Source organism: Microcaecilia unicolor, chromosome 7 (genome assembly GCF_901765095.1).
Source record: "Microcaecilia unicolor chromosome 7, aMicUni1.1, whole genome shotgun sequence".
Classification (NCBI taxonomy): Eukaryota; Metazoa; Chordata; class Amphibia; order Gymnophiona; family Siphonopidae; genus Microcaecilia; species Microcaecilia unicolor.
This window is the reverse complement of record NC_044037.1, coordinates 159,856,682-159,883,473: the sequence shown is the minus strand read 5'-3', so window position 1 is coordinate 159,883,473 and position 26,792 is coordinate 159,856,682. Positions and strand designations below refer to the sequence as shown.

Genomic DNA, 26,792 nt, shown 5'->3' with positions numbered 1-26,792 from the left:
TTTTCAAATGGTGTGAGAACTATTGGGAAAGCTACATAACTTGTGTACACTAAGATGAGAATGCTCAGTTTTGTTTTCCTCCTGGCTCCAGCTCTTTGCTTCATAACTGGATGAAAGCAATGCCAGCACATACAGTTGATTGTTAATGCTGAAAGAATAAGTGGAACAGTTACTAGACCCCAGCAAAGGAGGTTAAAGAAGAAAAGTATTTGAGGATCAGGAAAACCAGATGTGAGTGTATGTTTCTATCCGTTTGTTTTCTGTATTTGTAAGGGTCTTGAAAGGGAAGAGTCAGAGGACATGGTTAGTGAGAAGAAGGGAACATAGAAAGGAGGCAACTGATGGAGGAATCTGTCAACCCCAATTAAGAAGGGCAGTTGCTTTCAACTGTCTAACCTTTCCAAGTACCCTTTAGTGCTAGGCCACAGCAGTGTTTTGTGTGGGTGGCATAGAGAAATGGGGAGGCCTTTTGTTTGGGAAGGACAAATAATAAGGTTGCCTCCTCCCAACTGGTACAATTCCTACACTCGTCAAAAAATATTAGAATGTAATTATGAGAAAATAAATAAAACTTTTATCATATATCTGTTTTCTTTTACTGTGAAAGGGTTTTCCAATCATGAAGTCACTATATTTAATTTAGTGAAGATTTGAATAGTAAAGTCACTTTGGGAAACTCTCTGTTGAAAGAAATTATGGCCATACATGGTTATAGGTATCACTTATCCTGGATTTCTTAAAAAAAATATATAGATATATAGATATAGAGAGATATATATTGGCAACCTGTTACTCTAAACCACATTGCAACAGGATATGAATATGTGGAGGGGCATAATCGAACGAAAACATCTATCTCCATGGGCGTTTATCTCCGAGAACGGGTCCGTGAAGGGGCGGACCGAACCGTATTTTCGAAAAAAATAGACGTCCATGTTTTATTCGACAATTCGTGAGCTGGGTGTTTTTGTTTTTCAGCGATAATGGAAAATGAAAGCGCCCAGCTCAAAAACGAATAAATCCAAGGCATTTGTTCATGGGAGGGGCCAGGATTCGTAGTGCACTGGTCCCCCTCACATGCCAGGACACCAACCAGGCACCCTAGGGGGCACTTTTACAAAAACAAAAAAAAAGGTAAAAGAGCTCCCAGGTGCATAGCACCCTTCCCTTGTGTGTTGAGTCCCCCAAATCCCCCTCAAACCCCACTGCCCACAAATCTACACCATTACTATAGCCCTAAGGGGTGAAGGGGGGCACCTACATGTGGGTACAGTGGGTTTGGGGGGGTTGGACGACTAAGCATTAAGCAGCACAATTGTAACAGGTAGGGGGGGGATGGGCCTGGGTCCACCTGCCTGAAGTCCACTGCACCCCCTAACAACTGCTCCAGGGACCTGCATACTGCTGCCAGGGAGGTGGGTATGACATTTGAGGGTGAAAATAAAAAGTTGTGAAACATCATTTTTTGTGGTGGGAGGGGGTTAGTGACCACTGGGGGAGTCAGGGGAGGTCATCCCCGATTCCCTCTGGTGGTAATCTGGTCATTTAGGGCACTTTTTGGGGCCTTATTCGTGAAAAAACAGGGTCCAGGAAAAGTGCCCTAAATTCTAGCTACAAACGCATACTTTTTTTCCATTATCGGCAAAAGGCGCCCATCTCTGTTCGGGTGATAACCATGCCCCAGTCCCGCCTTCACCACGCCTCCGACACGCCCCCATCAACTTTGTACGCTTTCGCGATGGAGTGCAGTTGAAAACGTCCAAGTTCAGCTTTCAATTATACCACGTTATTTGTTTTTGTGAGATAAACGTCCATCTCCCGATTTAGGTCGGAACTTGGGCGTTTTTCTCGTTCGATTATAAGCAGGATAGTGTACTTTGCTTTTTGGTAATTCAAAATATATGTATTATGCAAGTAATCCATCTTGATGTTTTTAGTTAAATCAAATTTATAAAATATTATATACATAAAATCCTTTATCACAGGTATATGGGTTATCATCAGATGGCCAAGATTTCAGCTAGCCTCTATCTGAAACTTTTCTAATTTCATAAATGTGTCAAAACTTAAAAAAAATGTAGTACAAGTAAATAACTCTCACAGGTAACCACGTTTCCTTTAAAAATGCTCCTTAAATGTAGGGAAACTTTCAAATTTTGGTAAGTGGGACTTTTTGATTTCTAGATATAACACTTAACAAAATCATCAGACTATCATGACATATTTTGCATAAATAATTCTTTAAAAAATTAAGCAGTAGGGATCACATGAGCACAGGGAGATGTGTGTCCCTAATGCTTTCTCGAAGCCACTGGGCTATCCTGCCCTATCCCCTTCTTTAATAACATTGTTAAAAATCATGGGCATTAGTATGAAGGAGTAGTTTGTGGATGACAGCTATTGGAACAGTAAGAAACCTCCACAGTGGAGGCGACCGGTAGAACAAAAATGTCTTTATTCCAAATTTTCGAATGACTCAATATGGCCATATTTCAGCTGTAGGGCCTGCATCAGGAGTCTATGATTACAATCTGAAATTGTCACTGCAATATCTGCAGTCCAATAAACTTTAACACTGCCTGAAGTATGTTTTTAGAATGCCCAACAATTAGATATATAAATTGTATCGCAATGTGAACAGTGCCAATAGCCATGGTGAATACAGCTGAAGATTTATGACCTAGAAAATCATTCTTGCCGCAGCAATATTACACTAGTGGGGCTCCCAGAAACTCTGGCAGAGGTGAAGTTAGTAAAGTGCCTGGAGCAGTGGTTTCCCATCATATTAGTGTTGGGCTCACAATTAGTGTTGGTCTCACAATAAAGAAAGCTGTACGTCAAGCAAGCCCATTGCCTAGGCTCGATGAAGGAGGATGAAGTACACCTCGAGTAGTAATTGCGAAAATCTTTAATTAAGCTCACAAGGCTGCCCTCTTTCAGACTTATTGCAAAGGTGGGGATCTCCACTACCAGCAAAGACAGGTGATGTTTTTCAGGACTAGTCAGCGAGAGTGAATGAGTAGGATATTTGGGAGTTTGTCTGCAGCTGGTGGAGCAGAAAATCCGCTTTGCAGTTCTATGTCCTGCCAAGCTGAGAGTCTAAAACAATAGCTTAAACACTACCTTTGAAATGCCAATTGAAGATGCAAAATTACTGGACCGAGTAACAGCTAGACCAGAGGCCAATGCAAAACCCTGAGAAACTGTAATAGTCTTGTTATTTGGTGGGACTGAAGCATAAGGCTACAAATCAGTGGTTGAATGAACCTTGAGGTTTGTCATTCTCATAGAGGCCTTGAGCCATTCCTGAGCCCTGGCAGATAACCAGTGATTTGCAAGAGGAGAGTTCCAAGTGTCCACAATAAATGTGAACTGTGCACGAGGACCTCTGCTTGCAAGGCTGGTGTGAACTACTGCTATTTCAGTTATAGGGCCTTTAATGCACCATAGTGTCCACTTTTTCTTTTTCTAAAGTTCTCTTTGCTTGACTAATTGGTTGGGCAGATAGTGGAGCTGAGCACTTTGTTGATAGCACTGGTGCAGAGACATTCATAGAGGACTTTTTGGGATATAATTGTGTTCTTTGCTTTCAGTTATCCTCAAGTTCATTTATGTAAGGGGATTAGGAAGAAAGGTGTGGTAGGATTGACTGGGAGGTAGGCATCAAACATGTGATTGTGGTCAACTAGTATGAGAAATCAGGGGGTGAGAGGGATGTGGGTGGCTTTGTAGAGGAGAAGGGGAGGCAGTGCAGGGCTGTTATGGATGGCTTGCTCCATACTCATTGTGGGCTGGAATTCTGGGTGGAGGCAGGACACCTAGAATCTTACAAAGTCTGTGAGGATATTTTTTCATGACTAGACTTAGGATAGAATCATGGAATGTGTCAGGCTCTCCTTTAAAGAGGTATAAGGTATTAACTGAATTGCTTTGTAAGATGGTAAATTTAGCCTGCTTTCAAAAGACATGGCAGAATGATAACAAAAAACATTGCAAAGGGATTGTGTGAGAGGGATCATTTTTGTCTCATCCGGTGGGTAACGGACTGGGGTGACCATTTTGTTTGATAAAACCATGCAGTGCACAGTGACCAAAATAGTAGTGGATCCCACAGACAGGTTATAGTGACAAGGTCAACAATTGATTCTTACAAATATTATACTCCTAATTGGGGACTGCGTACTTTTTATTAGAGTTATCTAGAAAGGCATGGCAGAGGCCCTATGGGTAATCATCAAAGTCTACCATATCATTGTATTAGCCTGGGTATGGTGGATGTGTGGTGCACAGTGCAACATAGAAAAGGAATGTATTTATGTTGCCAGGGCCCATGAGCCTGCATCCTGCCTAGAGTACATTATTATAGCTTGGGACTAGTTTCAGAGGATGGCTAGTGCAGAGATGCATCCATTAGTTATGTCAGACCATTTCACACTATGGGTTGATATAGAGGAGTGCTTCTCAACCCAGTTCTCGGGGCACACTTAGCCAGTCAGATATTCAGGTTATTTACAAGAATATGTATGAGATAGATTTGCATACCAAGGAGGCACATGCAAATCTATCTCATGCATATACATGAGATATAGGATATATGCATATATATGGGGTATCCTGAAAACCCAACTGAGTTGATAAGCACCGATATAGAAGAGGGTATTGGTTATAATGGGGATAAACAGTGGATGTTTGCAAAATATTGTATGAAAATCTTAAATTTCAACCATATCTTTCGTATAATTGGGAATCATACTCTGCCCAATATTTAAAACCATTTAATCGTCCATCTCCTGCTGAATATTGCCAGTTAGCGACCAGCAGATAACCAGTTATATCGCACAATATAACCAGCTATCTGCCAATATTCAGCACATTGCCGGCTAAGGAGGTCTTTTACTTAGGCGCACTGGCATTTTTAGCATGCGTTAAAAATAGGCATGCGCTAAACACTAAAGACACCAATGTATTCCTATGGGTGTCTAGCATTTAGCGCACACCTATTTTTAAAGTGCACTAAAAACACCAGCGCACCTAAGTAAAAGACCCCCCATGTTTGGTGACCAAATTTCACAGGTATATCTTTGACCGGTTTAAACTTAACCTGCCAGTACTAAGTATTGGCTTGGCCGGTTGAATTTAAACCAGCTAAAATGCACCCAGATATTCAATGCAAGTCACTGGAAATGGCCCAGCATTGAATATCTGTGCTTAGCGTCGACCGCTGGAGGCAGTTCAGCTACCTCCCACTTAATAAAGATAGCTCAATTTTTTTCTGGGTTCCTGCTAAGATGATGCTCAGGGGAGAAAGTATTGCATATATCAGGTCTGCTTAATTCCAGTCCTAGAGGTCCACAGACAGGCCAGGTTTTCAGGATATCCACAGTGAATATACATGAAAGAGATTTGCATACCAAAGAGGTAGTGCATGCAGTCTCTCTCCTGGATATTCATTGTGGATATCCTGAAAACCTGGCCTGCCTGTGGACCTCAAGGACTGGAATTGAAAAGCCTTGGCATATGTGGCCAAGAAAACAAAGATTTGAGGAAGAACATTTTGATGATAGAAAAGGAAGTACAAAAAGAAAGGCAAAGTTTTCAGTGTACTACCAATAAAACTAATAAAGAATGGTAGCTGGCTCTAAACAAATTACTTCATGAGTGAGCAAAGAAAACCAATACCTATTATATAAAAATACTAGTAAAAAAGGCCCGTTTCTGTCAGAAATGAAACGGGCGCTAGCAAGGTTTTCCTCGGACTGTATGTTTGAGAGAGAGAGTGTGTGTGACAGAGAAAGAATGAGAGAGAGAAACAGTGTGTGTGTGTTTGTGTGAGAGAGAGAATGTGTGAGAGACAGAGTGTGTGTGTGAGACTGTGTGTGTGTGACAGAGAAGATAGAGTGTGATAGATAGAGAGTGTGTCAGAGAGAGTGTATGTGAGAGACAGAGAGTGAGTGAGTGTGTGCCCCCACCCACCCCCTCTCTCAGGACCCCCCTCCCTCCCCTTTATGGTCTGAGGACCCCCTTCCACCCCCACCTCTCTGGTCTCAGGATCCCCCACACCCCCTCCCTCTCCCCTGCCCCCCCTCCAGCCACCCATGTCCAGTGACCCTCCTCTCCCCCTGCAGCCACCCATGTCCAGCGACCCTCCTCTCTCCCTGCAGCCACCCATGTCCAACGACCCTCCTCTCTCCCCTGCCCCCCCTGCAGCCACCCATGTCCAGCGACCCTCCTCTCCCCCTGCCTCCCCTCCAGCCACCCAGGTTGTGTAGCAAATTTGTCGGGGCAGGCAGGAAAGATCCCCGATCCTGCCTGCCCGCTGCTGGCGCTGACCCTCCCCCGCTGCCGGATCGCTGTTCAAAATGGCCACCGAGGCTTCCAATGGCGGACTCACGAGACTTCTGCTTTAGTCTTGGAGGCCGCCCTTGTAAGTGAGAGAGGAGGGTCGCTGGACATGGGTGGCTACAGGGGGGGCAGGGGAGAGAGGGGGGTCGCTGGACATGGATCAGCTGTGAGGCATGTAATGTTTCTTTTTTTTTCATTTATCGCGGGTTCTGAAGTTCGCAGCATAATTGCAATGGTGACGTCAGCCTGACTACGGAGCCTAGCTCAGCAACTCCGAAGGAACCACGGACACAGCAAGATTAAAACGGAGGTGAGAATTATTATATAGGATAATTTATATGTTGGCCTGGCTAATACATCTGTGGCTGGGATCAAAGCATGTTGATTCTAATTTTGATGAGGACGGAGCATTATTAATTAAAGTAGGGACATAACTGGTTGTTTCATTATATTCTTTGGCCAGCTTTATACTGCCCCAGAACCTGGAGACATGCACTATGAGCAAATGTTTGGGACGCCAGAGGAATGGGAGGATTTAAATGCATCAATAACACTGTAGGAAATTGGTAGAACTATCAAAACTCTTCAGTTACACAAAGCAGCAGAGCCAGATGTGTTTTCAGGAAAAAGCATTTATTGGAAACTCTATGTGGGCATTTGGAGGGCTATTTCTCTTGTGTAGTTGAGACTAATCATGTATTGGTGACTCCTGTACCCAAACCCAGAAAGAATACTCAATCACCAGCACCATAACAACCTATTTCTCTATTAAATTTTGTTCTTAAAAGCCTAGCTAAGATTCCAGTGAATCATTTAGTGCCCTCGCTCCCTTGTTTAGTAAAAGATGACCAGATGGGGTTTGTAAAGGGAAGGTGTGCATGTACAACGTTCGTAAAATTTTAAGAGTCTGGGAATATTTCTTAAACAGAATATTGAGGTTCTATCCATAAACTGTAATGCAGAGAAGGCCTTGACTTGCTTCATTGGTCATTTCTGTTCTGGTTGCGGAATGAATTTGGCTTTGATGGGGGGGTGTTCAGGCCATTACTGCACTCTACCATGAATTGCAGATGGCGGTTATAATTATGATGAATGAAGTTACGTCACTCAGTTGTAAGATACAAGGTACATGTCAGGGTTGCCCTCTCTCCTCACTTTTATTTCTTTCGTTTTTAGAACCACTTTTGCAATGGAAGGCAGAGTTAGCTAGTGCAGGGATTAAAATTGGGTAGAGAAGAATTAAAATGCCTTTTCTTTGTGGATAACATCTTTCTATTCTTGTCCTGCCCCTTAGTGAGCAGTTTTGTAACTGGGTGTACCCTTTTGGTACCCCATAGCACCTATTATATCACAGCATCTAGGTGCCTGGATTCCTTCATAGATTACTAGTATGAGCCACATTGGTGCACCTAAATGACAAGTGTTAAGGGGCGCGCCTAAGTGCAGCATTCAGCATGCATAAATTACATTATTCTGTAAGTTGTGTATGTAAGTGCCATCCCCACCCATGCTCCCCCTATGTGAACACCCCCTTTGCAGTTATATGCTCTTATAGAATATTGCGTTGTGTACTTACACATGTAAGTGACACTTTTCTGTGTAACTGCACATGCTCAGTTATAGAACTGCATTTTAAGTGTCTCTGCAGACGGTCCTGAGGGAGTTTAATTTATATGGGAGATATTCAGGGCTTAAACTGAAATATACCAAGATAGAGGCTATACCCATAAATAGCACTAGAGAAAGGTTGAAGGGTGCAACTTTCCCGTTTCAGTGGGGTAGAGAGACTGTACCCTGTTTGGGTATCTAGCTTCTGTGCTTTACTGTATGATGATAATGTTAAACAGTTAAGGGATATATTTACTATAGTGCGGCTACTGCATGCTAAAACAGAAAATGTGATTAATACCCCACACTACCAGCTTAGCATGGGATGGGGTGGGGAAAGAGTGGGATAAGGCCAGAGATTGGGAGTAGACTGCAAAGTGCACTTATTACACAGTGAATAGCACTCACTGTCAAATTTGCAGTTAGCACAGATGCGTGCAATGTTCCCTCAAGACTAATATGACACTAGTATGTGGTAGGAAACTTGTCTGTGCAAAACTGCATGGGGGTATCTTGGACACATCCCAACAGTTAACACACAGCATTTGCAGTTACTTTGTGTTAATTTTGGCAGTTAATGTGCAGTAAGTGCAGAAACCTTAGTAAACAGGTTCTTGAATCAGTGGTATTAAACCCAGTCAGGTTTTCAGGATTTCCACAATAAATACGCATGATATAGATTTGTTTTTACTGCCTCCATTGTATGCAAATCAATCTCATACAAATCAGTTATGGATATCCTGAAAACCTGACTGACTGGTCAGGGGATTGGGCTGAGAACACTACCCTAAATGATTACTCAGCAGTGTAACACTGCATCACAAAGAAGGAAATGTGCATTAAATTCCTGCCTTTGGTTCCTGCTCTGTAGGCTGATTTGACACTAACCTGATTGCTACAGCCACACTCCCAGTATCTGAACTGAAATTTAGTATCATTTGGAAACCTCATTTTTTAAAATTAATTCTTAAGATATGGCATGTAGTAGTTTTCACTCATCCTGGCAACATGTATGCATGTGGATAGACTTTTTCGATATGACGTCCAAATCCAATTGTAGATGTTTTGCTGAAAATGTCTAAAAATCTAATCCTGAACGTAGAGATTTTTGAACTGCAAAAATGTCTATTTTCTTGTTTCGAAAATCACTATTTTCCAGATGTTTTTGTGCTCAGTACGTATTTCTGTAAGTACCATTTTCAAAATCAAAAGTGTCCCAGAGAAAAACGCACAAAACCAAGGCATAGGGATGACTGTGTGATACCCTTCCTAGTAAACTGGCCACACACATCCAAGCAGAGCAGAGGGGTAGGTAGCCTAGTGGTCAGTGCAGTGGACTTCACATAAAGAGACCCAGGTACTAATCCCATTTTAACACCCTTAGTTTGTATTGTGAGCCCTCCAGGAACACCTAAAAACCTACTGTACCTAACTGTACAACACTGCAAAAGCTCTCAGGTCTGCAGGTATCTCCTATCTGCAGGTACAAATGATATTTTGGGAGTTTTAGAATGCTCACAATTTCCACCGCAAGTATACTAGTTAGAGTGGGATATGCACCTGGGTCTCTTTCTCTACAGTCCACTGCACTGACCACTGGCCTACTCCTGGGACCAACTTGCTGCTGTAATAGGAATGGCCATAATATCTGAAGCTGTTGCAGAGCCTGGTATATACTGTCACATCTCTGGGGGATGGCAGAGGGGTCAGTGGCCACTGGGAGATTAAGGGGGGGGGGGGCATGCATTAATCTCTCCAGTGGTCAGCTAGGCAGTTAGGGCACCTTTTTTGACTTTGAAACAGGTCCAGATAAAAGTATCTCAATTTTTCCTAGACTTTTTTATCTTGTTCCATTATCCCTGAAGAAGACCAAATTCTGGGCCTGCCCAAAGCACACCCCCAATGCAATTTAGATGAACGGTGGAGAAAACTGTCTCGTATCTTTTTTTTTTTATCATTCTTATTGAATTTTCAAGAAAATGTAGACCAATATAACATACAACAACAAAACCAAATGCAAAACCAAATGTGACAATTTAAGTATGAATATAAAAATCTAATCTCTAGGAGATGCTGATGTTTTGATGTAATGATCAGAAGGAGCCCAATGCTTCTTAAAAGTAGGCAATTGATGAAATTTAAAAGCTGCAGATTCTTTATAGTTTCTAATAGTACAAAGATGACTCCACCATTCACAAAAGTTCAAATGCAAATTATTTTTCCAATGAAATACTATAAAATGAGTGGCTAGAGCCCTCATTATATCAACAAGTTTTTGATATTGATCCTCAAGTGTAAGTTTAGGGGTTGAAGAACGAAGTATTATCACATCATATGTCAAACCAACAGGCGAGGAGAAGGGAATTATTGAACATATTCTTTTCCATATTAATTTCCAGTAGGTGGACACATGGGAACATTCAAAAAGTAGATGCTTCAGGTCACCGACAGGAGCAGAACAAGACCAACATTTTGGAGGAGATGTTGATCTGGTTAGTTTAGACACTTTGAAAGGAGTCCAATAAGCTAACTGTCTCAAATCTGAGTTTTGAAAAATGTCCATCTGCTGTTTTGTGCTGCTTTTCAGACATGTTTCTCATTTGAAAGTGAGTGCCTTAGATACTAAACGTCAAAGGTTATTTGATTCAGTCATCTGATTAGAGCTGAGTCTTCTACAGTTGTTGTTTTAATAAATAATATATCTAAGTTTATCCTTGAAAGCCTTGTTTTGGATTTGATTGAAAGGCAGAAAGGCGTGCTTGTCTGACATTGCTGTCTGGATGTCTCAACGCCACCTGAAATTAAATATGACCAAAACCGAGCTTCTCATCTTCCCCCCCAAACCCACCTCCCCGCTCCCCCCGTTTTCTATTTCTGTTGATGGCTCTCTCATTCTCCCTGTCTCCTCAGCTCGAAACCTTGGGGTCATCTTTGACTCTTCTCTCTCCTTCTCTGCTCATATCCAGCAGATTGCCAAGACCTGTCGTTTCTTTCTTTACAACATCCGTAAAATCCGCCCCTTTCTTTCCGAGCACTCTACCAAAACCCTCATCCACACCCTTGTCACCTCTCGTTTAGACTACTGCAATCTGCTTTTTGCTGGCCTCCCACTTAGTCACCTCTCCCCTCTCCAGTCGGTTCAAAACTCTGCTGCCCGTCTCATCTTCCGCCAAGGTCGCTTTACTCATACTACCCCTCTCCTCAAGACCCTTCACTGGCTCCCTATCCGTTTTTGCATCCTGTTCAAACTTCTTCTACTAACCTATAAATGTACTCACTCTGCTGCTCCCCAGTATCTCTCCACACTCGTCCTTCCCTACACCCCTTCCCGTGCACTCCGCTCCATGGATAAATCCTTCTTATCCGTTCCCTTCTCCACTGCTGCCATCTCCAGACTTCGCGCCTTCTGTCTCGCTGCACCCTACGCCTGGAATAAACTTCCTGAGCCCCTACGTCTTGCCCCATCCTTGGCCACCTTTAAATCTAGACTGAAAGCCCACCTCTTTAACATTGCTTTTGACTCGTAACCACTTGTAACCACTCGCCTCCACCTACCCTCCTCTCTTCCTTCCCGTCCACATTAATTGATTTGATTTGCTTACTTTATTTATTTTTTGTCTATTAGATTGTAAGCTCTTTGAGCAGGGACTGTCTTTCTTCTATGTTTGTGCAGCGCTGCGTATGCCTTGTAGCGCTATAGAAATGATAAATAGTAGTAGTAGTAGTAGTAGTTTTTGTCCATCCCTACTCTCTCTCATTTTCTTTGTCAAGTATATGTGATCATGTTTGTGGGATTACAAGTAATAAATCAAATATGTTTGAAATGAAATAAAAGTTGCAAAGATGAAAACTTGCATACTTTATTAGTTTTCATCTTTGTGACAAAGAAAATGAGAGAGTAGGGATGGACAAAAACTGCCTTTCAATAAAATCCAAAATGAAGCTTTTAAGGATAAACGTAGATGTATTATTTATTAAAACATCAACTCTAGAAGACTCATTGTCTGATGTAGTACCCAATTGTAACCCTGAGAGCCTCATTTTGGATTTTATTGAAAGGCAGTTTGTCCATCCCTACTCTCTCTGGTTTTCTTGGACTTGTGCTTTGGGTTGCTTTTCCTTTTAATGGTGTGTTTTCATATATATTTGACAACACTAAAATAACTCTATGAGCCAGGCAGCATCCACTGTTTTAGACAGTAGGCATGGCAAAGGGCAAACCATCTTATAATGACATAATGTTATTTCCAAGTGACTAGGGGGTTAATATCCAAAGTGATTTAACCATCCAGAAATGGCTCCTAGCCAGTTAAATCACTTGTTCACGTCACTGAACCAGTCAGTGCTGCTGACAGTGACCAGTTAGTGCCTAAAGCAAAACCTGCTATTTTGGGGGCATTCCAGGGGTGGATTCAACATAGGACCGGTTAAATGCCAATACTCATCACTTAACCAGCGAAGAGCACCTCATAAATAGTACCGCATAAAAGTCACTCCTATCTCATAGCTGGTTAAGTGTCAAATATTGCACTTAACCGGCTATGGTTTAGCCATCTCTGGAAACCTGGAAATTCAATGCCAGAGCCTAGACTTGGCCCTGAACTTCCAGGCATAACACTAGTGGGGTTCAGAAAAACATCTGCACCACCAGCTGAATATCAATCCCTAAATTTTTATTATTTGTTTATAGCTGAGTCTGGGTATGACAGGTAATTCCAGTAGGGTAAAGTGTTCGCGGTAGAGGGTATTCTGCTGGTTTGAGTGGTTATTTTAGAAGCCCTATTCCTGATTTAGGTGTGCATAAACTGGCTTTTAAATATTTATATTCCAGACGCATCTAAATCCCAATTTCAGAAAAAGCTGGGATATACACGTCCAAATTGCAAATACGTGCAAATGGCACGGGAGTATAGTCAAAAGTGGAATGCCAATTATGTCCTCCAGTTTAAATGTCAGGATTTACATCTGGTCCGGTGGGACATCTAGGTTATGTTAAGGTGCTTGTTTTGTATTGTGCAGCACAGTAGAAGGATTAGGGGAAGTCATTCCCTTATTCCCTATATTTTTTAATCCCCTCTCCTCACCCCCAAGTGAAACTGGCAAATATTGTGCTGTGACCACTTGGGGGGGACACAGATATGTAGGTTTCTAAAATGACACCTGTACATGAGAAAATGAAAAAGCAGTACCCGCAACACAACTGGGATAATTGGAGATTAGCAAGGCTCTGTCAGCAGCATCCAAAAAGTCTGTCCATCAAAACAGCCAACATCTAAATATACAACAAATAATAGAGGAAAAGGTTCTCAGAATCCAAGTGGACAACTGCTTTAAGCCAACAATTGTGTCCTGAAGAACCAACTAGTGGCTGATAAAAGGTTTTATTTGAGAAGCAATCTTTAAAGACAAGCTGGCTGATACTCAGACTGCAGGAGGCAGCCAGCTAAATCCCGTGATTGGTGCTGAGCCCAGATATTCAATGCCAGGTCATTTCCGGTGACTGGCATTGAATATCTGGGGTATTTTTGGCTGGTTTAAATTTATCAGGCCAACATTTAGCGCTAGCCAGTTAAGTTTATAATGACCAAAGATAGGCCTGCTATTTGGATGGCTCAATATGGCTGCCAAACTTAGCCGGCAATGTGCTAAATATTTGCAGCTAGCCTGTTATATTACACGATATAGCCAGTTAGCTGCTATGCACTAAGTGGTAATATTCAGCAGAGATAAGCAGTTATCTTGCACTGAATATTAGTGCTTAGCTTATTAAGTACTATTTAACCAGTCAGGAGCTGTTCCTGACCGGTTAAATAGCGCTGAATATTGGCCGAAAGGTGTGTTATATATTGTCCTGCCACATAGGTGTTTTGGTCATGGCCTGATATATTTTGGCAGCTGGAATGCCTGCCTTAGGGGCACATTTATCCCCCTGTTTACTAAGCTGTATGGCAATGTCGACACAGCCCATTCAAAGTGAATGGGATCTGTTGGCATTAGCGCATGGCAGCTGCACTAGCAACATAGTAAATAGGAGGGTTAATGTTTGTAATAGGAACAAGAGATCTTCATTTATACTTCAGTTATGAATCAGTGCACACTGGCCTTGAGGAGTCCAGTGTAGGCAATCTTTGTGCATGGAAATTTCTCTCTTAAGGTATGCCTTGTTCCTATTACAAAAATTAAGTGTCCTTGAGGCAGGCAGTCCAGCTGCCGAAATATGTCGGTCTATGACTAAACCACCTATGCGGTAGGACAATATATAATATAACTTGGGCCTGATATTCAGCACTATTTAACCAGCCACGAATGGCTCCTGGCTGATTAAATAGCCCTTAGCCAGCTAAGCGCTAATATTCAGCACAAGATAGCTGGTTATCTCCACTGAAACCAGCGCATAGTGTGTAGCGACTAACTAGCTATATTGCATGATATAGCCAGCTATCTGCAAATATTCAGGCGCTGGCCTGCTAAGTTTAGCGAACTAATTGGACCACATAAATAGCAGTCCTATCTTTGCCTGCTATTAACTTAATCAGCCAGCGCTGAATATTCACATAGCTGGTTAAGTTAGAGCTGGACAAAAAAAAAACCCCAGATATTTAATACTGGTAACTGGAAACAGCCTGGCATTGAATATCCATGGTCAGCACCGCTGGCAGCTGTTAACCGCATGCCTGGCAATGGCTGAATTTCGGGGGCTTGTCTTTAAGATTGCTTCTCAAATAAATTGTTTTATCAGCCACTAGTTAGTTCTTCTGGCTGCATTTTTCTTTTCTCTGGACCTTTGCTGCAGCTTGGCTTTGCCTTTCTATATTCTTCTGAAATGCCAACATGTGCATCTGGGCACATTAAAACAAATTATGAAGGCAATCTCCTTCTAGTACTTCTGTCTGAACAACCATACACAATAATGAAGGAGATAGGTACAGACTCAACTGGCATTTTATCTGACCACACATGAGATTTATAGAATGAAGAGGTGATGCCTCAAGAAGCCCCCGGCTAAATAACTAAAGAGCTCAGGGGGGCTGGGCTGCTTCATCATCGGCAAACACCCCTGGACAATTAGATGATCCTCTGCAAATAATTTTTTACTTATTGCTTATTTTTTCCTTACTTTAGAGTTTTAAATATACAAATTACTTAGCTTTCATTCAATCTAAGCTCTTGAGACGCTGGGTACGACCATGACCAACGGTGGCCAACGTTTCGTCACCTGCCTCAGGGTCATATGGTCTGCGTCAATCTGTAAAGAAAAGATAATATTGAGAACATCGAACTGGATAATACAGCACTAGTCTCATCATAAGCATTTTTTGCAGAAACCTTAGCCTAGAGAATACTCAGCTCCAACGGACCAGCGAAGAGAAAATGGCCCCTCCGATTTAAATACTGAGTTACGTCAGACGCCAGGAATCAACCTGACCAATCAGCTTGTAGTCAATCTGTTTCAGCATTTAAACAGAACCCCTGATGTCTTTTTCACATTTGAATATCTCGGCATCCCAAACTAGAAAAAATGACCCCATTCAATTTTACCGTTCAAACCCACTGGAGTCAGTGAATTCAAGCGGTGTATCCATTTCTGTTCACACTGGAACAAGATCCGCTTCCTATTATCTCCTATCCTTACTGGAGAGACCTCAATCTGCTGTAAAACAAAGCATATTCACATCTGGGCACATTCACATGTTTGTTGGTGTATTGACCTTGTTGATATTTTAAATGTTGACATTTGTAAATTGGATGCTCCTACTGCACATTGCCGGTGCATACACATCCATTCCTTTTCTAAAATACTGATGGAAATTTCTACATTTTATTTATAATGGGGGTTTGGATCTCCCTTAGATGGCCTACGTTTTCTGAGTGGGCATGTTTGTTAATTACTTTTCAAATGACATGTTTATTTTTGAAGCTATATAATAAAAAAGAAAGGAAGTATAAACTGTGAGTTTTAAGTGAATAGTTGAAAATACTTTAGGGTTTGTTTTTTTTAGCAGTATTTTGCAGGTTTTTCAGCCCCTGTAAGATCAAGTGACTTGCTGCAAAACACATTTGGATCAATATTTAATCGCTGCAGTCAGTCATGGAAGAAATTTGGGGGTGGTGGCTGGAGTTGAGGTGTGAGGGAGGGAGAAAATGGAAGCACACTGGAAGTACATTTGTTCACTTTGCTATTCCAAGTTTGTTGGAAGTAGTTTGTACTTGAAAGTTGAAATGTTTGTGATAGTTGATGTTTCTTCACTACTGAATTTTTTCTCATTCTCATCATAATGTTTATCTCAGAATCTAATGAAGAAGTTCCACAAATAAAAAAAAAACAGCCCTATTGTTGGGCGAAACACAGCCTGTGTCGGGCAATTGTTTCATATACGATGCCTTCAATAAAGCTTTTTGGATATTATACTGATATGCTGGTTTGTTTTCAAATCTTCAGTGCCACTATCTGTATTTGGATAATGGCCAGCGCTTAATATCCAGAAAATGTAGTGAGCACCCAGATTTTATCCAGATAGCGATGATGTTCAGTCCGCTATTCAGATGACATTAGCCTTATTTGCTGTCCCAAGTTATCCAGGTAGACAGAATATTGCCACTATTTGGATAAATTCTGGGACTGCCTTGGTTCTGTCTGTGCTTTGCTTTGGTAATATTCAGATAGTGCTGAAGCAGTCTGTAAGGATATTCAGAGATACCGTCTGGATACTGCATCTGAATATCCTGGTCAGTGGCACTTATCTGGAGAACAGATGTTGGTAACTGAATAAGTGCTTTTGAATATTGATCTATGTATATCTATCTTGCCCTTATTATTTGGATTATACATTCACAGAACTTGTAGAATGTACCATGTGTAAGAATGATTGGTTTCCCTTACTTATTGATGCATTCTGCTTCTTGGAGCATGACTGTGTTTATGCTAGCAGCTGAATCAGGGAAACCTGCAAAGTGATATGCACACTGCTTTCTGTACAATACCAAAAAGGTCAGGGAGGCAAGGTAAAAATAGAATATAGAGTTGATACTTGAGTTCCAATACAGCTGTATGACCCAAATAATTTACATGTATTGTGCATAAGAGCTTTGTAATATGACCATCTGTCTGTAAAGATTAGAAATCTATAATCTTAATTGTTCTTTTTCATGCATTGTTTTCTGGAGTGCTGTCCTTTATAATTCAGAGCCGTTGGTGGGGGGGGGGGGGGGGGAGTTCATAAGCTATGTGATATGCAAAAGAATGTTTGCACAACATTAGATACCACAGTTTACGAAATTAAGAAAATGCAACTCTATATTCAGATGGAATTGGCAGTATTTAGAAAGCTATGTATTTAGGGTTTAGCACTGAAATGGAAAAGGAAATAGCAGAGAAACATTTTATACACTTGCTATCCCACTTATCACTTTGCATGTACTTCTGTGCCTTGAGTCTTAGTTTTTCTCAATCACAACATGGCACTTGAAGTGCGAGACTCTTAACTGTGCCTCAAGTGCTCTCTTACACTTAGCAGAAAATTACTCAAATGGATTTTGTTCCCCCTTTGTTTCTTATCTTGTTCTTTGCCCCTTGTTCTTTGGTGACTGCTTGAGAACATGAAGAGCTGCTTTGATGTTTTGAATGCTTCAGTGGGAATGCAGTTTGTACTCTAGCTTTAGATCTTTGCTTTAAAAAGTAAAATAGATAAATTTGAATAGAAATAAAACCCAATACATGCATATTCCAGTTTCTCACCTCTTCCAAACTCTGAACTGAGTAAAACTTAGTGCTAATGAAATGGTATGGATTAGTGTGAAATTGTATTTAAACAGCTTTAAAATATATTTACAGTGGGTTGAGGGAACAAATAACTACAGCTACATCAGTATTTTTACCCTCAAAACATTTTAATTTTATTTTTTTTTAATGCTGATGTTGAATATTAAGAATATTGTGATTCCTTCAGTACTTGTGAATTATGTGCCCCGAGGATTTCTTTTATGCAAGACAGTAAAATCAGGACAGTGTTTTTAACCTCAAAGGTCCTTATTCATTAAGGATTTTCCCAGAAGCACAACATTTGAGAAACCCTTACTGAATAGGGCCTCCTAGATGAAAAAAAAAATGTAGTGCAGCTATAAACTTTATAATACACAATGTAATACATTATAATTAGTTTGAGCCCTTTGAATATCTTTAGGCACAGTCTCTTAGGGTATATGAGTTTTCCTTCCTCCTAAAACACTTGTCTACATTTCCCTTGTTGCGAATGAAGTGGTTGGTTCTTATGTCTTTCTTCCCATAATCCTTTGTCACAGGTCCTAGTGCCACCAATCTTATAATAGGTTCCATCGCTGGTGCCATCCTGGTAGCAGCAATTGTCCTTGGGGGGACAGGATGGGGCTTTAAGTAAGCAATGACGCATGTCTTCTCTTCAGTGGATATGGCATTTCTCTTTTCTGCTTACACCACAAGGTTTTGAGTTCCTGCTACAAGAGTCTCACCTTTAAAAAAAAAAAACTAAAAAGAATAAAGAAAGAAAAAACACTAAAAGTAAATGCTAATGCTTGCTCTAAAAAAGGAGAGAAAATCACTATGAATTTATAAGATGGTGCTTGGTGCAAAGTTGGAGCTTAAAAGGACAGAGAACAAGTAATTTCCCCCACCCAAACAATAAATAAATAAAATAAGAAATCAGGAGCAAAAATCAGAAATTGAAATAAAGTACATGAGTTAGATTACAAACAAACACAATATATCTCTGTATGTTTTAATTTGTTGTACTCTGCATAGATCAGCCATGCAATGCATTACTAGTCATAAAACAAATAAAAATATGCTGTTATTAAAGTTAAACTTAGTTTGCATACACCATTGTAAAATGTCCAACAAATTTCAACGAGAAATTAAAAAATAAAGTGAAATATTATTTTTGCAAATGCCTAGACCAATACTGTAAACATTGACTTATTGCTTCTCTAAGTATTCACCGCAGCCCGTCATTTTATATTAAGAACAGGGGATTTATGATTGCTGTAAATTGAGAGCTCTTCATTCTCAAAGCTGACTTCCCCAATTGAATTTGAATATAAAGCTATTGATGAATTGATAGGAAGTGCTTTGTTTTTCTCTTTGGCAGTTATGACATGGTCTCTGTATGGCATGCTGTCATACTATAAACACCATTATGAGATGTTAGCTAGGTGAAATCTTCCTTCTTTTGCAAAGTTAATAGATTAAAATTGAAAACATTTCTATCTCATAATACTTATTATGAGAAATAACCAGTTAACAGAGGGCCTCTTTTACTAAGGCGCACTAGCGTTTTTAGCACGTACTAATATTTAGGGCATGCTAAACATTAGAGATGTCCATAGGAATATATGACAAAATATTCAAGAGTCCGGTATTAATGCAAGATATATATCACTACTCTTGCTAAAATGAGGAAAAGACCTCAATATACCCAAACGCCAACTTAGATTCTAGTGTCTTTCACTGGGGTTGTGGTGATCGTCATTGGTCTGAAAATCTTGTAGTATATTTTATTAATCTTTTTAAATTTGTTTTTATTTATTAAATTTTAATTCTTAGTTTAAAACATATACTTGTTTGTTATATATTTGTTTCAAGTTTTTACTCAAAATAGCTCTCATTTATTATTTATTTCATAATCACTTTATATTGAACTTATTTCTAAAAGAAAAAAGATGTTACCTTATGCAGAATGAACAAGATAAGCCTATAATGAAACAGTGGGCTTCTTCAGCTATCACAATAGGATATCTTACAGAAGAAAAAATACCTGACTATATAATTAAAACTGCATTCAACACCTTGGATGCATCTCTTCATAAAGGTGGTTAATAAATCCCAATAAATAAATAAGTACATGTATTACACGCCCTTTTACAGAACAAAGATGGGCATAAAAATTCCCCTGTTTCTCATAGTGAAAGTCTGATTGTGGTTCCCAAGAGTAAGGTGAGATATAAAGAAAGTAGATGTAACCTTCCATGCCTCAAGGACGGTTGATGTCTGATGGCAACCAACTGTAAAAAAAAATGTATTTAAAAATCATTATTATAGCAAAATTGATTTCTATGTTGGAGTCCACCATGTAATCGCTCTTGCCTAAGTAACATAGCCTAACTGAATACGTGTAGCAGTCAAATTGGACCGCATAAATAGCTGTCCTATTTTAACCACTAAAAAATTAACCAGTTAGCCCTGAATATCAGCATAGCCAGTTAATTTTTTAGGGATTTTAAAACAAAACTTGGATATTCAAAGCAGATGGCATTAAATATCCAGGTTTAACGCCAGCAGCAAGCAGCAAAAGCGCACTGCCTGCTGAATATCGCGCCCATAGTAAATTTACAATTCATAAAGGGTCATATGTATTAAGAATTTTTCCATAGACAAAAAATTGGAAAGTCCCTTTAGTACTCTGGGTCAAAATTGAAAATGCATCCAATTTTATTAGATATTACTATGAAAGCAATACAGAAATGAAATAACATTCAGTGAATCTTTAACAAAAAACGTATATAAGAGCTACATAGCTGTAATAGTATCAAAGGTAAAATCAGATGTCACCCTTTTCCTTTACCCTACTATGATCATTTATTACTGACAGCTGTGGTAGTAGTTTTAATTATGTGTCTGTTTACACAAGGGATAGAATTAGGGCCTAGGCTTCCAAACTCAGATTATTTTTTGTTCTTTGACTGAGCTTCTGAATACTTTCTTCAAAGTTCCATTCTCTTAGAAGCAGTCAGAATTGATAACACATACTGTATTTCTTTTTATAAGCTCAACAGATTGAATACCCTTGATGGTACAATGGAATTATGCCATTGGTGGGATCCATTCATTCAACTCTAGTTCAAAATACAGCCTGTCACATTTTAAGCAGGCCAAAGCATTCTTTAAAAAGCCTGATCTTTAGTTTACATGAGTTATTTAATTAATAAAAGTCAATTAGAATAACAGCTTTGCTGCTGCTGCTGCTGCTGCTGTTACTGTCTCCTAAATTAAAGGAATTAGGGTGGAATTAGGAAAAGACTTCCATGTATCATACTGTGATAAGATCCCAGACCAACATGTTGGATGTGCAGGATGCTTTGATTCTACTTTTTACATGTTAACCTGAGACTGGATATAGTGACTCTTGCAGCTTCTGTTCAGTATATCCTTGTAGTTAAATTACAAAACTCTGGAACTTGAGGAGACCCATGTCTACTGCTCACGTTCATCACTCACTACATGGTCATGAGCCTTATGTAGTTTTTCCTTTCCCACTACCATGAACTTTATTCTACACTTGCTGCCCCTCCTTGTCAGTTGGATTTTTAAAATAATGTTTGTGCTTTTAATTAAGACATCTCATACTTGTCCTAGAATTACAAAAGTTTGAGACAATGCTGTATCAGAATGCTTTGTGGCGTGTAAAGAAGTTTTTGATTGCCAAATTTTCTTTTTCAAATTAGCATTAAGAAAACCAATAGTTTTTGTTTGAGTGATCACATATATTTCTGTAGCACACTACAGTTCATAAAGTTGTCTTTGAATAAATATGCTGCTCACATGGGAAGATCTCCCAGTGCTCTGTAAGACATGAATCACTGTAGTAAAGAAAGGAGTTTTTTTACTGAGCAAATATCAAGTTCAATCAAACCATATTCTCAGAGGCCATACAAAAAGAAAACAGCATTACCTGTTCATGGAAAAAAAAGGGTTCAAGAAGAGTTTAATCTTCCTAATTTTACTAATTTATATGGTCCTATATTCTTTTGCTGCATATATGTTTGACTGAATGCTAAAGTAGGTAGCATACTTCAAAATATAAAAGAACCCCACCCCAGTATGCAAAGAAAATGATGTCTTAATAGTCTTAAATTTGCAAGCAATATGAGAAGATGATGAGTAAATGTGAAGGAAAGGACAGGATGAGTGAGAGAACAGATCACTTTATAGTTCCCCCCCCCCCCCCCACCCCACACACCACCTTTTTTATGGTTATGAGCTGTTTAAACACCTGATTATTTGTTTAAAAAAAACTTTAATGCTCACACCAAACTGCTTTCATACATCCTGAAGAGAACACTGGAACAAACACTATCTGTCAGCCCTAGCTGGCACTTTGTGTTATGATTGTCAATGAAATCTCATTATTGGTGTAGCTAACCTTTTAATGACTGGAGCCTGCACACCTTGGTTATCAAAAATTAATAAAATATTGGTCAAAAATTAAATCCTACTTTCATTAATATGAGAACATAACAGAAAGCTCAGAATAAAGCAGATCTGAAAGTCAACAAATTATCTCTTTCCTTCCTTGAATATAGTTCTGCTTTGCACCTTGTACGATATTCTACCATTCAAATTATTAATGTGCTTGATGGCCTTTATCATCATCCTTGTAGAAAGCTTGCTTATGTTTTTTAAATGTTCACTAGTAAATTTGGTATTCCAAACGTAAATAACAGAATGTGATTGTTTATTCTGTAGCAGAACCTCAAACATAACGGCCTGGCCTAGCTCACAGCTTGACGTGCATGTTTCTTCTGGGGAATAATCGGATATACTTTTCACTCTTGTATGAATATGCCAGGGGAGCCAATGCAGACCATGTAACACTTTGTTTCTGGATTTATATACAGAAAATCTATAAGAAGTGGACAGGTTTGCATATTTCATTTTGACAATTGAGTGCAAGCTCTGGTACAAATATATGTCATATGTTATAGGAGCCCCAAAGGTTTAGCAAGCATCAATGTATGATTAATGAACTGTGATCAAAACCAAATATATAATGAAAGTCAAGAATCTTAGGGCCCTGTTTATTAAGGTGTGCTAGCATTTTTAGCACGTGCTAAAAATGAGCGCATTCTAACTGTGTAAATGCCCATAAGAATATTATGGATATCTACACGGTTAGCACACGCTAAAATGCTAGCGTGCCTCTAGCGTGGTTTAGTAAACAGGGCCCTTAATTTACAAACTATCCTCAAGATGTGGTTCCATCGTGCTTTGGCCATTTGTACAATAGGTTTGCTCATTTGATAGAAATGAAGCAAGCAAAGCAACATCAAAATGAATAGTCTTAATATATTTCCAGATATGATGTGTTGAATAAAATCAAATGATAAAATAGACATTGTATATTTTTACAATTTACATGCTAATGTGTTTTAGTACAGTACTATGGATTTTTTTCACCAGTCACAGTGTAAACTTTAGAAAAATATATCCTACAACTACTTAATTTGATTAAAATTGAATTCTCCGAGGGGAAGCAGGCTGCTTGTTCTCACGACTGGGTGACGTCCGCGGCAGCCCCCACCAACCGTTCCCGCCAGTCTTTTCTTTTCTGCACCTGGAGAGAGACGTGTTCACCTCTCTCTCTTCCTCAGCCCCGGAAAACCGTCGCATTGTTCGCGAACCTTCGTTTATTTTTGTTTAATTTCGCTGCGCGTTCTCAAAAACTTTCTTTTTCTAAAAAAAAAAAACGTGCTGTATTTTTCCCTCGTTTTCTAGCGGGGGCGTCGCGTTGCGGCCTTGTGGCCGCGCGGTCGAGTTGATTTTTGAGGTGTGATTTACCGCCACCATCGACGACTTTGATTTCGCCGACGAGATTTTTCCGTCGATGTTCTCGAAGGTCCCGAGTGGATTTAAGAAGTGTGGTCGGTGCGGCCAGCCTATCTCGCAGACCGACACTCACGCTTGGAGCCTCCAGTGCCTCGGGCCGGAGCACGATACCAAGTCGTGTACTTTGTGTCTTGGTCTCCGGAAACAGACTCAAGTTGCGAGGCAAGTTCTTCGGGACCGTCTTTTTGGAACTTGCGCCGGCCCCTCGACGTCGACCTCGACGGCATCGGTATCGACGGCCGGTTCTTCGGTACCGGTATCGATGTCCGCGAAATCGGCACCGATGGCATCGACCCCAGGAGCACAGGTCCCGTCGGCCCGGCGGTCCTCCGGTGAGGGTAGGGGTGAGAGGCCGCGTGGGCAATCGGCCCCGGTCACTCCCTCTGCCCATGGCCCTCGGGACCGAACCCTGTCTGACCCGGTCCATCGAGACCGAGGGGGATCGACCTCCTCCTCCTCCATTCCACCTAGCGCCGATGACGGGCATCGCAAGAAACACCGTCATCGGTCGCCATCGATGCATCCGGCCCCCGGCACCGGAGAGGAGTCGACGCCAAGTAAGCGTCAGCGTCGAGAGGAGAGGTCCCCCTCTGTAGTAGAGGTACCGACGCGTCAGGGTCCCAGCACTTCGGTGCACGCTCCTGGACCCGAGCAGCTTCCGGCACCAACGCCTCTACCGGCCCCCCCCCCCCCCGTCTTTCCATCCTTCCGGGGATCCTAGAAGGGCTGATGCGCCAGACTGTGCCGGCGCCGGGGGTGCTTGCGCCCTCGGCGCCGTTGACTGTGGCGCCGGCGAGCTCTAGCCCGGTGCCGAGGCCTTCGACGCCACTTGCGGCGCCAGTCTCGACCGCCACGCAGGTGGAGTCCCCATCGACGTCGATGGCGGGAGCTTCGTCCCTGCCGGCGCGGGAGTCCACCGCTCAACGACACCGAGGCCTCGGTGCCTCGACGTCAAGCCGGGCCCGGTTGAGGACTCAGCTGCATGAGCTTATGTCTGACACTGAGGAAGAGGCCTCGTGGGGGGAGGAGGAGGACCCCAGATATTTCTCCTCAGAGGAGTCTGTGGGCCTTCCCTCCGACCCCACGCCTTCACCAGAGAGGAAGCTCTCGCCTCCTGAGAGCCTCTCCTTTGCCTCCTTTGTCAGGGATATGTCTATATGCATTCCCTTCCCCGTGGTCTCTGTGGATGAGCCGAGGGCTGAGATGCTCGAGGTCCTCGATTATCCATCACCACCTAGAGAGTCCTCCACGGTACAGTTGCACAATGTCCTCAAAGAGACACTGATTCGGAACTGGATGAGACCATTATCTAATCCCACTATCCCCAATAAAGCAGAGTCCCAATACAGAATCCACTCGGACCCAGAGTTAATGCGGCCCCAATTGCCTCATGACTCGGCGGTCGTGGACTCTGCTCTCAAGAGGGCACGGAGTTCGAGGGATACCGCCTCGGCGCCCCCGGGGCAGGAGTCTCGCACTCTGGACTCGTTTGGGAGGAAGGCCTACCAATCTTCCATGCTCGTGACCCACATCCAGTCTTACCAGCTCTACACGAGCATCCACATGCGGAATAATGTGAAGCAACTGGCGGACCTGGTTGACAAGCTCCCGCCGGAGCAGTCCAGGCCTTTTCAGGAGGTGGTCAGGCAGCTGAAGGCGTGCAGAAAGTTCCTGTCCAGGGGTATATATGACACCTGCGACGTGGCATCTCGTGCTGCAGCCCAAAGTATAGTGATGCGCAGGCTCTCATGGCTGCGTGCCTCTGACCTGGACAACTGCACCCATCAGAGACTGGCCGACGTCCCTTGCCGGGGGGGATAATATTTTTGGTGAGAAGGTCGAGCAGCTGGTGGACCAACTGCATCAGCGGGAAACCGCCCTCGACAAGCTCTCCCACCGGGCGCCTTCAGCATCCACCTCAGCAGGTGGACGTTTTTCCCGGGCCCGGCAGGCTGCACCCTATGCTTTTACAAAGCGTAGGTACACCCAGCCGGCCCGAAGGCCTCATCATGCACAGGGACAGCCCTAGCGCGCTCGTTCTCATCAACAGCGTGCGCCTAAGCAGCCCCCTGCGCCTCCACAGCAAAAGCCGGGGACGGGCTTTTGACTGGATCCATGGGAACATAGCCGCCCTCAAAATGTCCGTACCGGACGATCTGCTGGTCGGAGGGAGGTTAAAATTTTTTCACCAAAGGTGGCCTCTCATAACCTCCGACCAGTGGGTTCTCCAAATAGTGCGGTGCGGATACGCCCTGAATTTGGCCTCCCTGCCACCAAATTGTCCTCCGGGAGCTCAATCCTTCAGCTCCCATCACAAGCAGGTACATGCAGAGGAACTCTCCGCCCTTCTCAGCGCCAATGCGGTCGAGCCCGTACCACCCGGGCAGGAAGGGCAGGGATTCTATTCCAGGTACTTCCTTGTGGAAAAGAAAACGGGGGGGATGCGTCCCATCCTAGACCTGAGAGGCCTGAACAAATTCCTGGTCAAAGAAAAGTTCAGGATGCTTTCCTTGGGCACTCTTCTGCCAATGATTCAGAAAAAGGATTGGCTATGTTCCCTGGATTTAAAGGACGCATACACTCACATCCCGATACTGCCAGCTCACAGACAGTATCTCAGATTCCGCCTGGGCGCACGGCACTTTCAGTATTGTGTGCTGCCCTTTGGGCTCGCCTCTGCCCCACGGGTATTTACAAAGTGCCTCGTGGTGGTAGCGGCGTATCTACGCAAGCTGGGAGTGCACGTGTTCCCATATCTCGACGATTGGCTGGTCAAGAACACCTCGGAGGCAGGAGCCCTCCGGTCCATGCAGTGCACTATTCAACTCCTGGAGCTGCTGGGGTTTGTGATAAATTACCCAAAGTCCCATCTCCAGCCAGCCCAGTCTCTGGAATTCATAGGAGCTCTGCTGAATACCCAGACGGCTCAGGCCTTCCTTCCCGAAGCGAGGGCCAACAACCTCCTGTCCCTGGCTTCGCAGACCAGAGCGTCTCAGCAGGTCACAGCTCGGCAGATGTTGAGACTTCTGGGTCATATGGCCTCCACAGTTCATGTGACTCCCATGGCTCGTCTTCACATGAGATCTGCTCAATGGACCCTAGCTTCCCAGTGGTTTCAAGCCACTGGGAATCTAGAAGATGTCATCCGCCTCTCCACCAGTTGCCGCACTTCACTGCTCTGGTGGACCATTCGGACCAATTTGACCCT

General features: G+C 42.2%; 1 protein-coding gene and 1 long non-coding RNA gene across 2 annotated transcripts in view; one reads left to right on the top strand and one right to left on the bottom strand.

Annotated features, from left to right (window-relative positions):
- ADAM23 (ADAM metallopeptidase domain 23) overlaps nucleotides 1–18,370 on the top strand; it is a 1,183,145-nt gene extending 1,164,775 nt beyond the window's left edge. The window contains exon 26 of the mRNA XM_030210005.1: nucleotides 18,250–18,370. Coding sequence (XP_030065865.1) covers nucleotides 18,250–18,344 — 95 coding nt within the window. The 3' untranslated portion in view covers nucleotides 18,345–18,370. The remainder of the gene's footprint in view (nucleotides 1–18,249) is intronic.
- Nucleotides 18,346–26,792, bottom strand: part of LOC115474515 — a 32,630-nt gene continuing 24,183 nt past the window's right edge. Inside the window, exon 4 of the long non-coding RNA XR_003942868.1 lies at nucleotides 18,346–18,435. This is a non-coding gene — a long non-coding RNA (uncharacterized LOC115474515). The remainder of the gene's footprint in view (nucleotides 18,436–26,792) is intronic.